Source organism: Gorilla gorilla, chromosome 16 (assembly GCF_029281585.2).
Source record: "Gorilla gorilla gorilla isolate KB3781 chromosome 16, NHGRI_mGorGor1-v2.1_pri, whole genome shotgun sequence".
NCBI classification, from domain to species: Eukaryota; Metazoa; Chordata; class Mammalia; order Primates; family Hominidae; genus Gorilla; species Gorilla gorilla.
Genome location: NC_073240.2, coordinates 48,979,583 through 48,995,868, shown reverse-complemented (window position 1 = coordinate 48,995,868; position 16,286 = coordinate 48,979,583). Strand labels below are relative to the sequence as shown.

The window sequence follows — 16,286 nt, the reverse complement described above, 5'->3', positions numbered from 1 at the left end:
ATCTCCCAGTCACCCAGTCTCGACCGATTCTCGCGAGATCCGGGTTACTGAGCGCTCGGGGCCTTTTCAAATCGGGATCCGTTACCGCTTCCCCGGCAGCCGCCATTGTCGCGCTCGGAGCCCCTCAGCTCAGGCGGCCGAGGCGGAGGCAGCGGCGGCGGGATGGCGGACGCCAACAAGGCCGAGGTGCCCGGGGCCACTGGTGGCGACAGCCCGCACCTGCAGCCCGCGGAGCCGCCGGGCGAGCCGCGGCGAGAGCCGCACCCCCCGGAGGCGGAGAAGCAGCAGCCGCAGCACAGCAGCAGCTCCAATGGCGTTAAAATGTATTGTCTTTTCCTCCGGGAACCGGGGCGAGGTGGGGGGCGGGGAGTCTACCGGGCGGCCACAGGCCGGGCTGGGCCCCGATGGGGGACAACCACCCCCAGACCCCGGCCCGCCCCCGGGCCATCGGCTTCCTGAGGAGCAGGTGCAGCTGGGCCGCTCCCAGGCCCTTCCCCGCCCGCCCCAGGCCTGGCCGCCTGTGGTCCTGGGAGCCGGGGCTGGGGGCCTGGGGACCAGCGCTCTTCCCTGATTTCTAGCCCGAGACAGCGGACACCCCTCTTCCCTGACTTTGGTTAAAGAATCTTTGAGCAAAGCTCAGCGACCGCCACGGTTTGCAGGAAAATGGTCCCCCTTTAAGGACCAGTAGTTAGTGTTCATCACTAGGGAGTATCTAGGGATGACATCATCGGACATTTCCTCTTAACCAACGAGAACATATTTAAAAGGAATATTCCTGGCTTCTTTCTGAGCTTCACAAGTTTAGTGTTTTGTTGTTTTCTAAAGTGTATGTTCATTTTTAAACTGATTTATACCGAGAGGAAGTTTAATAATGTGCTGTTAGACTCTATGTATTGTGTTACTCTTGAATTGGCTAGACGTACTTTAAAAAGGGAAATGTGCGATGTGCGTGGCTTCCCTTCCCACTGGGTAATGTGCGTCAGCTGTGAAGAGTATTTTTTTTTTAACTCAGTGTATGATTATCTTAAGTTTGGTATAATAGATGGTTAAATTTTTTTTTTTTCCCCCAAATGAAGGAAAACTTTTAAGGTCGCAGCTGTCACTAGTGCCTATAAAGAATTTAGTTGACCCCAATCCATACTAATTTCTGGTTCTAGGGAAATGTTATGCTCCCCTTTGTTCTTGTCCTGTGGGAGGATATGAAGTTAAGCGCTTACTTTCATATGCCTACCTCCTTAAACCTGAAGTTGAAAGTATGTTAATAATTAAGTGAAAACATCCTTTTCCTTCTCTGTTATGCCTCAGAGCAGAAAGCAATAGATATATGCTCAGTAAAATAGACAAGGGAAAGGTCATTCTGACCTTTGTATAAGCATGTTTGAAATTGTATGGTAAGAACTGGACCAGTCTGTGTAAAAGTTGGCAAAAAAGATGGGGTAGCTCTCCCCAGCTCTTTGACACTCTTGCTCTCAAATGAGTTTGAACAGGATCGGCAGCATCTTCTAGGAGAATAGAGGCGCAGGTATAAGAGATTGGAACTTAGTGGAGTTTGTTCCTGGATGAAGAGTGGTGCACCTCAGTAATTGAGGAACCAGAAAGGGAATGAAGCGCTTTCTACCATGCTTGCCAAAACGTGGGCTTTCTGGAATTTGGCATTAAAAATAGAGATGAAAACCGGTGGAATGATAAACTTAAAAATATGTGCTATTCATATCTAAACACAAGTATACATGCCACCTTTTCTCCTGAACAAAAAGTGCAGCCTTGAATTACAGAGAGAAGCCTTCCTATACTTGGGTATGATTAGTGTTGATATAGGGGAAGTTTGGTATCTAAACCTCCATCAGATTTTCTATTCCCTTCTAAAGTCTCTTCATGATTTAGCAGGACAGGAAAAGAGAAAGGAGAAAAGTGGAGAAAGAATCCTTTTCTGATTTAGGAAGAGAAAAATATAAGGTGAAGAAATGAAGAAATATTACTAGTAAATACAGATTATTTCCATATTGCTTATAAAATTCGCCTCTCCCTTTCTCTTTTTCCCAGAAGTTGAATCGAGTCCAATTTACTCTCAGGGATTTCTCTTACTGTCTATTCCATAAGAACATTTGTGATGGTCCAGCATGAGTCATTCAAACTGAATAACTAGTGACCTAGTCCTTTTTTTTTTTTCTTTTACTTCGTGAACTAGTAGGAGTGGATAACAACCCCAATACATAAACCTTGAGTTGATTACCATATATTTTTAATAATAAAAATAATTCATTTTTGATTATAAAAATTACCGTAATATTGCCCCAAATTATATATTGGTTGGAATTGAACAGAGTACTGCTTGTCATCAGGATTGAAATAATATTTGCTGAGGTTAATCCATAGTTATTGAGGGTGGGAGACCACTATGTCTTATTCTTCTTTGTATTCTTAAGGCCTAGTAAATATTTGTGGAAGAAATGCAGAAGTGAACTTTCATGCTTATGAAACTCATATACAGGGAATTTAGTTTGCATGTTCACACCTTTAGAAAAGATCCGTTTTCCAACTGTAGTCTTCTTCTTTAACGCCAAATGGTATACTAGCTCTCCTTTTCTTAAAAAGGAATAGGAGGGAAAAGAGCAGTATTATTATAACTTTATTATTCATGTGTAATTAAGTATAACTTTGGAGTAGGTAGAGATTGAGAGTTATATTAGGGTACTATAAAATATTAAGCATTGGAGCAAGGTAATGTGTTCTTTAGCTGAGTGATCTTTATTAGGAATAAAGACTAGAACTGTTTCCCCCAGCTTTATTGAGGTAAATTGACAAAAATTGTATATTTTGAAGTGTACAGTGTGATGTTTTGGTATACAAATAAATTGTGAAATGATTACCACAATCACGCTAATTAACGTATCTGTTACCTCACATAACTACCATATTTTTTGGTGTTGAAAATACTTAAGATCTATTCTTTAAGCAAATTTCAAGTATACAGTAAATATGTTAAGTATAGTCACTATACTGTACCTTAGATCTACAGAACTTACTCATCCTATAACTGAAAGTTTGCGCCCTTAGAACATTTCCCCATCCCCTGCTGCCCTCCACCTCTGGTAAACACCCTTCTACTCTCTGCTTCTGAGTTTGACTTTTTTTAGAGTCTGTGTGTAAGTGAGATCATGTAGCATTTGTCTTTCTGAGTCTGGCTTTTTTCACATAGCACAGTGTCCTCTAGGTTTATCTCTGTTGTTGCAAATGGCAAGATTTTGTTCTTTTTGTAAGGCTGAGTAATAATATTCCAGTGTGGATGTGTTGTGTAAACATAAAATATATATCATGTTTCCTTTAATCATTTATCACATAAAATATAATATATATCATGTTTCCTTTAATCATTCCTTTAATCTGTCAATGGACACTTAAGTCGTTGTTTCCATATCTTGGGTATTGTGGATGATGCGGTGAACATGGGAGTGCAGATATCTCCTTGAGATAGTGATTTCATTTTCATTGGGTATATACCCAGAAGTGGCATTGATGAATCATGTGGTAGTTCTGTTTTTAATTTTTTGGGGACCCTTGATGCTGTTTTCCATAATGGCTGTACCAATGTATATTCCCACCAGCAGTATCTAAGGGTTCTTTCTCCACATCCTCAGCAACAGTTGCTATCTTTTGACTTTTTGATAAGTCATCCTAACAGGTATGAAGTGATATTGCAGTGTGGTTTTGAGTTGTATTTCCCTGATGAACAGTGATATTGAGCACCTTTTCATATACCTTTTGGACGTTGGTGTGTCTTCTTTGGAAAAATTATCTATTAGGATCCTTTTCTCATTTTTTTAATTGGGTTGCTATTGAGTTGTATGGGTTCCTTATACATTTTTGATATTAATCCCGTATTGGATATATGGTTTGCAAATTTTATCTCTCATTTCTTAGGTTGCCTTTTTATTTTGTTGAGTTTCCTTTGCTGTGCAATAACTTTTTACTTTGATGTAGTCCCAATTGTTTACTTTTGTTTGTGTTGTCTGTGCTTTTGGTGTCATATCAAAAAAAAAAAAATCATTGCCAAGGCCAAGGTCATGGAACTTTTCTCTTGTGTTTTCTTCTAGGAGTTACACGGTTTTAGGTGTTATGTTTTAAGTTTTTAATCCATTTTCATTTTGTTTTGTATGTGGATATCTAGTTTTCCCAATACCATTTGTTGAAGAGACTGTCCTTTCACCATTGTATATTTTTGGTGCCTTTGTCAAGGATTAGTTTACCATATGCTTGGGGATGTGTTTTTGAGTGTTTGTTATGCTCAATTGGTCTGTGTGTCTGTTTTTGTACCAGTACCATATTGTTTTGATTACTATAGATTTGTAATATAACTTGAATCAGGTAGTGTGGTACTTTTAGTTTTTTCTTCTTGTTTAAGCTTGCTTTAGCCATTTGAGATCTTTTATGGTTCATAAGGATTTCAGGAATTTTTCCATTTCGGTGAAAAACGCTGTTAGAATTTTGATAGAGATCACATTGAATTTATAGGTCATTTTGGGTAGGAAGGACATTTTGACAATATTAACTCCTCTCATCTGTGAACATGGAATATCTTTCATTTGTATTATTTTCAATTTCTTTTATCATTGATCGTTTTTCAGTGTATAGCTCTTTAGCTTTCTTGGTTAAATTTATTTCTAGGTATTTTATTCTTTCTGATGCTATTTTAAATGAGATTATGTTCTTAATTTTTTGGATAGTTCATTATTATTAGTGTGTAGATATGCAGTGGATTTTTGAATGTTGACTTTGTATTCTATAACTTTACTGAATTTGTTCTAATAGTTTTTTTGGTGTTGTCTTTAAAATTTTCTCAATAATTTTCTATATAAGATCACATCTTCTGCAAACAGAGATAATTTTACTTCTTTCTCTCCAATTTGGTTGCCTTTTATGTCTTTTATTTGCCTAACTGCTCTGGCTGTGACCTTCAGTACAATGTTGAATAGAAGTGGTGAGCATGGGCATCTTCTCTTTTTCCTGCTCTTAGAGGTAAAACCTTCAAATTTTCACTGTTGAGTATGACATTAGCTATGGGGTTGTCATATATGACCTTTATTGTGTTGAGGAACATTCCTTCTATACTGAATTTGTTGAGAGTGTTTATCTTGAAAGGATGTTGAGTTTTGTCAAATGCTTTTTCTGGATCTATTGAGATGATCTTTGATTTTTAAAAAATCCTTCATTCTGTTAATGTGGTGTATAACATTTATTGATTTATGTATGTCATCCTTGCATCCCTGATATAGATACCATTTGATTATGGTGTATGATCCTTTTAATGTGCTGTTGAATTTAGTTTGCTAGTATTTTGTTGAGAATTTTTACATCTGTGTTCATCAGGGATATTGCTGTAATTTTCTTTTCTTGTAGGATCCTTGTCTTGTGTTGTTATCAGGGTAATCTTGGCCTTATAAAATGATTTGAAAGACTTTCCTCATGTTCAGTTTTTTGGAACAGTTTGAGAAGGATTGGTATTAGTTCTTAAATGTTTGGTAGAATTTACCAGTGAAGCTATCAGGTCCTGGGCTTCTCTTTCTTGGGAGATTTTTGATTACTGACTCCATCTCCCTTGTTAGTGGACAGTTCAGATTTTCTAATTTTTCATGATTCAGCCTTGGTGAGTTGTATATTTCCAGGAATTTATTAATTTCTTCTAAGTTATCCAATTTGTTGGTATATAATTGTTAATAGTAGTTTCTTATAATTCTCTGTATTTCTGTGGTATCTGTTATAATGTCTCCTCTTTGATTTCCTTAGATATTTTTCTATTTTTTCCTCTTTGATTTCTGATTTTTTTCCCCCTTAATCTAGTTTGATCTTTGTCAGTTTTGCTTATCTTTCAAAAACCAACTTTTAATTTTATTGATCTTTTCTGTTGTTTTTCTAGTATATTTCATTTATTTTTGCCCTGATTTTCGTTATTTTCTTCTTTCTACTAACTTTGGACTGAGCTCTTTTTTCTAGTTCCTTGAGGTGTAAAGTTAGGTTGTTGGAGATCTTTATTCTTTTTTTTTTTTGATACAGAGTCTTGCTCTGTCTCAAAAAAAAAAACAATGTGCACTTTGGGAGGCCGAGGCGGGCGGATCACGAGGTCAGGAGATCGAGACCATCCTGGCTAACATGGTGAAACCCCGTCTCTACTAAAAATACAAAAAATTAGCCGGGCGTGGTGGCGGGCGCCTGTAGTCCCAGCTACTCGGGAGGCTGAGGCAGGAGAATGGCGTGAACCCAGGAGGCGGAGCTTGCAGTGAGCTGAGATTGCGCCACTGCACTCCAGCCTGGGCGACAGAGCCAGACTCTGTCTCAAAAAAAAAAAAAAAAAAAAATGTGCAATGTTGTGATCTTGGCTCACTGCAACCTCTGCCTCCTGGGTTCAGGTGAATCTCCTGCCTCAGCCTCCCAAGCAGCTGGGATTACAGGCATGCATCACTACGCCTGGCTAATTTTTGTATTTTTAGTAGTGACGGGGTTTCACCATGTTGGCCAGGTTCATCTCGAACTCCTGACCTCACGTCACCCACCTGCCTTGGCCTCCCAAAGTGCCGGGATTACAGGTGTGAGCCACTGCACCTGGCCTGGAGGTCGTTTTTCTTAATGTAGGCATTTATTGCTCTGAACTGCCCTCTGGTAGTTTTCCTCTGGAACTGGGATTAATATTGGATCTCATACTACACCATTATACTTTTAAAATCACACATTAAAACTATGTTTCTTCTTTTGATGTTGGAGGTTGATTTTTTTCAGAAATGTATGTTATAATTTAGATACGCATAGTTCAATTTTAAGAATAGATAACATTTTTATGACAATTTTAGAGTTTTTATTTTAAGTACATTGTGGGAGTGGTTGTCTAAATGAACAGTTTGGGAATTTAGTACTTGGAATTCTGGAAGTAGTACCAATATTTTGGAATTATGTAGCATCATTTCCTTAAGAGTTTTCACATATATTTTTACTTTCTCTTCCAAAGTATTTATGACTTGGAAATAGTTCAGAAATTATATAATTATGGCTCAGTTTCTTAATAATTAGATCATCCCTGTAGCCTCTCAACTGTTATGCCTTTTATAGTTTTTTTTCTTTTTTTGTTATACACTGGAAAGAAACTTAAGATAAATTTTAATTCTACATCATAGATGAGCAGTTTAGCAGTATTTTTAAGATGCTTCTTATGGGGGAAAATGAAGAAATTTACTTTCTCTGATCATCTTTGAGTAAATATTTTAAAGAAAATATTATATATAATGTTACTGTTTTTAATGGAATTTTCAGATTGTTGTAAGCAAATATTTAATCTATGTAACCCCACCTAAGTCAAGAATAGAACATTGTAAGTACTTCAGAACTTTGTGTAATTTTCACAATTGGTTTAATCCAGGAAGAAAATAGGCAGGGGAATGGGTATTAATCTAGAGACTATATAGATATCTGCTTACTGAATAGAGTCTTAGTTACTTTACAAACATTCATTGAATTCATCTAAGCCTATTATGTAAACAGGCCCTTTGGGAATTGAAAAGAAAGGTTTGTTCTTCTATCTGCGGTACCCAGAAACCAGAGAAAAGGCCTTTGTGCCTTTTGGCTGCTTGCTGCCATTTTCAAAAGTGTCACTCTGTTTAGACAGGTAGGTACTTTCTAGATTTAGACAGCTGAGAAGACTCCCCCCTAGGCCATGCCATTTCTGATGAAGGAATATGTTTGATAGTGAAGATGTCCTTTTTAAGGTCTAAAAAAAATGGCAAAGCAAGTTTGGTCCAAATGTCTCTTTCTTTATTCTAGCAGTTTTTCTGGCAACATCTGTGCTCAGATGAGTATGGATTCTTAAATGACTGTTAATTCATTAAAAAATTATAGCACAGTGTTATATGCAGTCACCGTGCGAGGTGCTGCTGATACCAAAGCAGATAGTTTTTGTTCTCATAGAGTTTACATACTATATTTATGGCTGTGTTACCTACAAAGAAGAGTAGTGTTCAAGAAGCTCTGTATATTATGTAACAAATGACTGCAGTTAGAGGTGTTTGGAGCATTGCAATGTATGGATCACCAGAATTGCTGGGCTTAGAAGATAATTTAGAGCCTGGCTCATGAAACTTGGTTTGTTGTCAGAATAATCCAGAAAGCTTTAAAAAAAATTTAGATTCCTGGGTGTCATCCACAGTGATATTATTAGTAATGTTTGTGAAAAATTGCTTTAAAATTGAAGTTTTGTTATTAAAATAGTTTTAAATTGACTAGAGCACTTATTTAAATAAGAAATCTATTGGCTGGGCACGGTGGCTCACACCTGTAATCCCAGCACTTTGGGAGGCCAAGGCTGGTGGATCACCCGAGGTCAGGAGTTTGAGACCAGCCTGGCCAACATGGTGAAACCCTGTCTCTCCTAAAAATACAAAGATTAGCTGGGTATAGTGGCAGACACCTGTAATTCCAGCTACTTGGGAGGCTGAGGAAGGAGAATTCCTTGAACCCAGGAGGCGGAGATTGCAGTGAGCCGAGATCTTGCCACTGTACTCCAGCCTGGGTGACAGAATGAAACTGTATCTCAAACAACAACAACAACAACAACAACAACAACAACAACAACAACAACAAAAAACCCCACAAAAAAACCCTATTGTTTGTTCTGTAAAAAAGACTTGTTTTGAAAAGTAAATTGCATTTTAAAATAGAAATCCAAATTTTTATCTGTAGGGTTTAAGTGTATGCCTACATCTTTTGGATGGTTGGCATATGACATCATAGAGTTGCATTGTGATTACGGTATTATAAATTACTTTTTTTTCTAGTTAAGGCCTCATTAAAAATCAGGTTTGGCCGGGCGTGGTGGCTCACGCCTGTAATCCCAGCACTTTGGGAGGCGAGGTGAGTGGATCACGAGGTCAGGAGTTCAAGATCAGCCTGGCCAAGATGATGAAACCCCGTCTCTACTAAAAATACAAAAAATTAAATGGGCGTGGTGGTGGGCACCTGTAATCCCAGCTGCTCGGGAGGCTAAGGCAGAGAATTGCTTGGACCTGGGAGGCGGAGGTTGCAGTGAGTCGAGATTGCACCATTGCACTCCAGCCTGGGTGACAGAGCAAAACTCCGTCTCAAAAAAAAAAAAAAAATCAGGTTTATAAAATTTTGGCTTACGTTGCTTTTATGTACTGCTTCTGTCCTACATTACCCATTGTAGGTAATATTAATGAAACTGCATAATTTGATGAAGTACCCTATTCTAGTTTGTAGGTTAAAATGTAACTTAAAATATTAGGATACTTTATAAGTTTTCTGTGTTGATCAAAATTGGGAATAGAAGAAAGTTTGAGAGTCTTAATGTGAGTATATACATATATAGATGTGGATTTATAGACATAACTTTGTATTTTAATTATGCTTCTAATTAAGGGAGGAGAAAGTTCTGAGAAGAAACTATTAACCTTTAAGAGATGAACTTTTTCAGAGTATCACTGTGTAAGTTAGTTTTTAAAAAAGTTTTTAATGATGCCCAGAAAGTTAATTCTCCATCAAAGGTGGCAGTTTTAGATACCTTAGAAGTAAAATTATCTGCTCTCCCCTCTGTTCCAGTCTAATAGCATTTATTAATTAAGTAGTGTGATGGGAAAAACTGGGTGATTGTTTGGATGCTTACAACTATTTAATGTGGGAAAAAAATGAGGACTGTTAAATGAGAAACCAAATCCTTGCTTTGAAATAGCATTGGGTAATTTCAAAGCTCTCAGGCTGATTCTCCAGCTACTTTGCTGAGGTCTAGCTTAGTGGAGAGTTTTGTGAGGTGATAAATATGAAATACTTATTTAATATAGACTTCCATTCTTATAAGTACAACTGAGGGTTTTTGTTTGTTTGACTTTTTTTAATTCACAGGGAGAATGATGAATCAGCAAAAGAAGAGAAATCTGACTTAAAGGAAAAATCTACAGGAAGTAAGAAGGCCAATAGATTTCATCCTTATTCAAAAGACAAGAATTCGGGCACTGGAGAAAAGAAGGGTCCAAATCGTAACAGAGTTTTCATTAGCAACATCCCGTATGACATGAAATGGCAAGCTATTAAAGATCTAATGAGAGAGAAAGGTAACTATCTCTGAAATAACCCACTGTTGGATAATCTTCATATAGGCAGGGGAGGGAACTACACAAACATTTTTATTCCTCTGAGCCACACAGACTCAAAAAATTGATTTTTATTTCTTGACATGTGAATTAATCTATTCCTCTTCTTTCTCTTGACACAATTTCATTACAAGGTAGTATGGATATTTTTCTTTTTGCCATTTTAGTGGGATAGTAGCGAGCCAGCATATGCATGCCACCAAGAATTTTGTTAAAGTGATTGCTTTGTCTAGTTGAAGTTTTTATAGATTTTAAAAGGGCTATTGCATTAGTTAAGCAATACATTTAGCGTGTTAAGAATGAATAATAAGGTCTGATTATTTATTTTTTTTCCAAAAGCTGTTTTGTTATTATCTTGGTGGAGTCTGGAATCTGGCTGTGGAATTTATTTTGTTTGCATTGTCATGACTGCCATGATGCTGTCTTTGCAGTTCTAAATTAAAATTGCATTACTGCTGTTGCAGTTTTGTTTTCAGAATAATCTGAAAACCTTCATCTTATATACATGGTTGGTTTTGGGGAAAAATAATTTTAATACTTGATCTTGTAAAAGTTAGTTTTGTTATCTCTTGAAAAATTGAGTTTCAACAGTCCTGCAAACTATGTACTTGGCTTTGAGGCTGATCTCTTCTAATAAATTTTTTTTTTAAATTGCATTGGTGTATCTGTTGTAAGGTGACAACTATTTGATTGGTTTTATTCATTGACTTTATTTAGAAAGTGTGTGGCTTGCTGTGAAGCATGATTTGTAAATTTAGTTTACTGATGGCAAACATGATTGAAGACATTCAGGTAGAAAGTCACCTTAAAACAGCTGTTGTGTGTAGGCTGACCAAAGTTATTTGAAAAGTGCTAATGTTGATGTTTTTTAATATGATAGGTTAAGGGACCATTTGTATGTATATGTGCATTTGTTCACCAACTATATCATGCTGGCCAAAATATGATCTGTAGTATGAATTAGGTTAATATGGTTGTTAGCTTTTCTTTAGAGAATGTGGATGATGTACATTTCTGAAAATTAGTTAAATTTACATAGCCATTGATAGGAGGTATGTTGGTCTGGTTTTGATTGTTGGTGAATAATAGGTGCTTCTCTGTAGAGTTGTGCACAGGTGTGCAGTAAAGCAAGATACTGGTGTTTAAATGTATTGTTTCTTGGTATCTTCCTTTTGTATGTCTTATGTAGTTGGTGAGGTTACATACGTGGAGCTCTTTAAGGATGCGGAAGGAAAATCAAGGGTAAGTGCTGTGGGCAATAATCTGCTTGAGGTTTAAAAGTTCCTCAGCAGTTTACTTTTTGTATAATACTTGTACCAGTTTTTGGAAACTTAAGTTTCATTTTGTTTTACTTTATTATGCAAGATTTGAGGCTCTATACCAGCAAGTCTGACACTTATACAAACCTAGCTGCCTGGAAGGGATGGGTTTTATAAACACTCCAAAGGGGCATTCACTTTTCCAATGCTCTAAGGTAATACTTCTTCTTAGCCAATAAGATTTTAGCATAGGATTTTTTTTGTTGTATTTTGATGTCTTCAAGGATACTTTAAAAGTCACTGAATTGATAATATTCCTGAGTTTTTTGAGGGGACTATAGCTTAAAGGTGTTAGTTCAGAATGTATTTTTGAAATTTTACTGAAAAGCTAAATTTGGTAGCCTGCAGGACTACATAAGAGGCAGTGCTCTAACCAATTGGTATGAATGACATTTACGATTATATTGACATAGAAGGAATTGGTTGATAGTATATTTTGATTTTTAGCAATAAGAATGCAGTATACTGAAGAATACAATGGAAAACTCTTAGCAATGTTTCATTATGTTAGTAAAACTAGTTGGGTGCATGATGAATAAAAATTTTGTCATTACATTCATATGGGACTTTGAATGGCAATCACAGGGAATTATTTTTTGAATAACTCTCCAAATTAATTTATTATTAGTTTATAGGTGATTTTTACATACTTCCAACTGGGTGCTGTTAAATGTGCAGCCAGTTTTAATCTAATAGAGAACTTGTTAAAAATAAAATTAATATTTATTCACTATTTTGATTTTAATAGAGTTGGAAAATATGTCGTAGACAATACATTTTTTGAAAATATTTGTAACTATAGAAGGATAGGTCTATTGGAGCCTTTAGTTATTTCCTTGAATTCCTGTTGATTTAATTTGTGCAGTGACATTAATTTCAACTTAATGAAAAGTCACCTAAAAGTAAAAAATGTGCTCCAAGCTTGTTACATGTTAGAGTCTACTATCTTTAATAGATACATTTAAAAATTTAGAGAAAATTTGTGGTTACTTGCCTGTTATGTTCTGGAGGTATGAAAGATGAAGTGATTCTACCATATTATTAATTGCCTTAATGATTGAAATGTTAGAACTGATTATTAACTTCATTTGCTGATCTAAAACTTTTTTTCTTTTGCATATTTTGACAAATCTACCTGGATATAGGGTTGTGGGTAAGAAATTTTTTCTTTAAGTATCTTAAGTCAAATTAAACTTTGGAAAAAAATTAGCACATAAACATTTCCTATAAATTTTTTCCCTATTAAGTGTGGTTGAATTCAAAGATGAAGAATTTGTAAAGAAAGCCCTAGAAACTATGAACAAATATGATCTTAGTGGAAGACCCCTTAATATTAAAGAGGTAAGATTTCTCATATTTAGAATTTAAACATTTGACTATAAGGACATGTTTTCCTTGGATTTTCAATTTGGTAATATATTTGCCTGACTACAACTTTTTTTTAAAGCATAGGTGTTTATTAAAGCATTATATATTGATGATAGTTTTACTTGTACATGATTTTATATTTGCTGTTAAGCAGTTATCCTATATACTTGATTGGTTCCAAGTTGTTAAAAATAAAAGCACATAATTAAAAAAAATTTGAGGACCTAGAAATTCAAAGGGGATAAACTTTAGGTGCTGAGTTTATTTGGTACAGACATTTTCAATATTTATATTTTGTTATTTGAGAAATATAATATCCTTGTAATTGATAATTAAAGGTCACTTAATGCAAATATATTATGGATTTGAATAAAATTGATATTCACTTTTTATCAGAGTTACTTGGAAACTGTACTAGATTAAAATTTAAGAAAAATTATAACTCTGTTAGTGAAATTTATAACTAGAAGTTGGAATCCCCTAAAATGGAAATGTCTTCTTTGTACAAAATTGTAGCAGTGTAAACAGGTTGACAAAAAATGACTAGAAGATACAAACAAAAAATTTACAGTTTAACCTTGAGAATGATTGGCTTGAATAGCACTCATCTTCATAGGTTCCTTTATTTTGTATTGTTAATCTTAATAGTTTGATTACAGACCTGTTATGTACGTATACTTGCTAAAGTCTGTGTTAAAAGAGATAAATAGTGTAACTTTGGGACCCTGAAGATTTTGTACTAATACTGATGCTAATCATTGGTTGTAGAGCAGTACTGTCACCCATGGCATTTAATAGTATAGTAATGATTTGATTCCTGGCTTTATCACTTTCTAGTGGGTGTCTAGACATGCTACTTAATTTCTCTAAACTGAAGTAATGGTAGTAGTACTACTGATAATAGAGGCATACCTTGGAGCTATTGTAGGTTTGGTTCCAGACTACTGCAATAAAGCAAATATAACAATAAAGTGTGCCATATGTATGTTTTGGTTTTGCAGTACACATAAAAGTTATGTTTATACTATATTCTGTTTAAAGTGTGCAATAGCATTATGTCTAAAAGCACAATATACATGCCTTAATTTAAAAATACTTTATTGCTGAAAATGCTAGTGATCATTTGAACTTTCACTGTAACCTTTTGGCTGGTGGAGAGTCTTGCCTCAGTGCTGATGGCTGCTGACTGATCAGGGTGATGGTTACTAAAGTTTGGGGTGGCTGTTGCAATTCTTAAATTAAGAACAATGAAATTTGCTGTATCAGTTGAGTCTTCCTTTCATAATAGATTTCTCTGAAGCATGTGATGTTGTTTGATAGCATTTTACCTACGGTAGAACTTCCTTCAAAATTGAAGTCAGTCCTCTCAAACCTGCTGCTGCTTTATCAATTAAATTTATATAATATTCTAAATCCTTTGTTGTCATTTCAACAGTGTACATAGCATATTCACCAGGTGTAGATTCCATCTCAAGAAATGACTTTCTTTGCTCATACAAGAAGCGACTCCTAATTTATTTAGGTTTTATCATGAGTTTGCAGCAATTTATTCGCATCTTCAGGATCCACTTCTAATTCTAGTTTTCTTGCTCTTTCCATCACATCTTCAGTTACATCCACCATTGAAGTCTTGAAGCCCTCAAAGTCATCCATTAGGATTAGAATCCATTTATTGCAAACTCCTGTTAATATTGATATTTTGACCTTATGAATCACAGATGTTCTTAATGACATCCAGAATGGTACATTCTTTCCAGAAGGTTTTTAATTTACTTTGCCCAGATCTATCAGAGGAATCACTGTCTATGACAGCAATAGCCTTACAAATTGTATTTCTTAAATAATCAGGCTTGAAAGTTAAAATTATTTCTTGATTGATGGGTTACAGAATGGATATTGTGTTAATAGACCTGCAAACAACATTAGTCTTCTTGTATATCTTCTTTAATGCTCTTGGGTGACAAGTGCATTGTCAATGAGCAGTAATATTTCAAAAGGATTTTTTTTTTGAGCAAGAGGTCTCAACAGTGGGCTTAAAATATTCAGCAAACTATCCTTAAACAGGTGTGCTGTCATCCAGGCTTTGTTATTTCATTTACAGAGCACAGACAGAGTAGATTTAGCCTAATTATTAAGGGCCCTAGGATTTTCAGAATGGTAAATGAGTATTGGCTTCAAGTCAATTAAGGTTACCAGTTGCATTAGCCCCTAGTAAAAAGAGTCAGTGTGGCCTTTGAAGCTTTGAAGCCAAATACTGACTTCTCCCTTCTAACTCTGAAAGTCCTAGATGGCATCTTCTTTCTATAGAAGACTGTTTCATTACACTGAAAATCTATTGTTTAGTGTAGCCATCTCATCAATGATCTTAGCTAGGTGTTCTGGATAACTTGCTGTAGCTTCTACATCAGCACTTGCTGCTTCACTTGCACTTTTATGTTATAGAGATGGCTTATTTCTTTAAATCTCATGAACCAGCTTCAAACTTTTCTTCTGCAGCTTTCTCACCTCTCTCAGCCTTCATAGAATTGAAGAGAGTTAAGGCCTTACTCTGGATTAGGCTTTGGCTTAAGGGAATGATGAGGCTGCTTTGATCTTCTGTTCAAACCACTGAAACTTTCAGACCACTGAAATGTTATAAGCACAAACAAGTGAAATATCTTAATAGTTCAAGAAGCATCTTCTGTGTTGTGTTATCCTTCTTCCCCAAAGGTAACCGGTATCTTAAATTTTGTGTTTTTACCTGTTTTTGAAACAGCATTAAGGCTGTTTCACTTTCTCATCATTCGTGTGTTCACTGGAGTAGCACTTTAAGTTTCCTTCAGGAACTTCGATGCAAGAGGCCCGGCTTTTCACCTGTCTGAACTTTTGACATGCCTTCCTCACTAAGCTTAATCATGTCTAGCTTTTGATTTAAAGTGAGAGACTTGCAACTCTTTCTTTTACTTGAACACTTAGAAGCCATTTTAGGGTTATTAACTGACCTAATTTCAATATTATTGTGTCTTGGAATAGGGAGGCCTGAGGCGACGGAGAGAGATGGGGAGCGGCTGGTCGGTGGAGCAGTCAGAACATTTATTGATTAAGTTCGCTGTTTTATTTGGGCACGGTTGATGGTGCCCCAAAACAATTAAAACATCAAAGATCACTGATCACAGATCACCATAACAGATAATAATGAAGAAGGTTGAGATATTGCATGAATTACCAAAATGTGATACGGAGACACAAAGTGAGCACATGTTGGGAAAATGGTGCTAATAGACTTGCTGGACACGGGGTTGTCACAGACCTTCAATTTGCAAAAAGTGCAATATCTGCAAAGCACAGTAAAGTGAAGCACAATAAAACGAAATGTGCTTTTATTTACCTAATAGGACTTTTATGAGGATTAAATGAGATACATGGTAAAGAACTTATGTTCTGGCATCAGAGAACCTCTCTAACTCAGGGCAAA

General features: G+C 36.0%; 1 protein-coding gene across 2 annotated transcripts in view; it reads left to right on the top strand.

The window, feature by feature from the left end:
* The first annotated feature begins 40 nt into the window (after positions 1-40).
* Positions 41-16,286, top strand: part of MYEF2 (myelin expression factor 2) — a 44,061-nt gene continuing 27,815 nt past the window's right edge. For both annotated transcript variants that reach the window (XM_004056142.5, XM_004056143.5), the window contains exons 1-5: positions 41-323; positions 9,898-10,106; positions 11,335-11,387; positions 12,610-12,617; positions 12,712-12,805. In XM_004056142.5, coding sequence (XP_004056190.1) covers positions 163-323; positions 9,898-10,106; positions 11,335-11,387; positions 12,610-12,617; positions 12,712-12,805 — 525 coding nt within the window. In that variant the 5' untranslated portion in view covers positions 41-162. The remainder of the gene's footprint in view (positions 324-9,897; positions 10,107-11,334; positions 11,388-12,609; positions 12,618-12,711; positions 12,806-16,286) is intronic.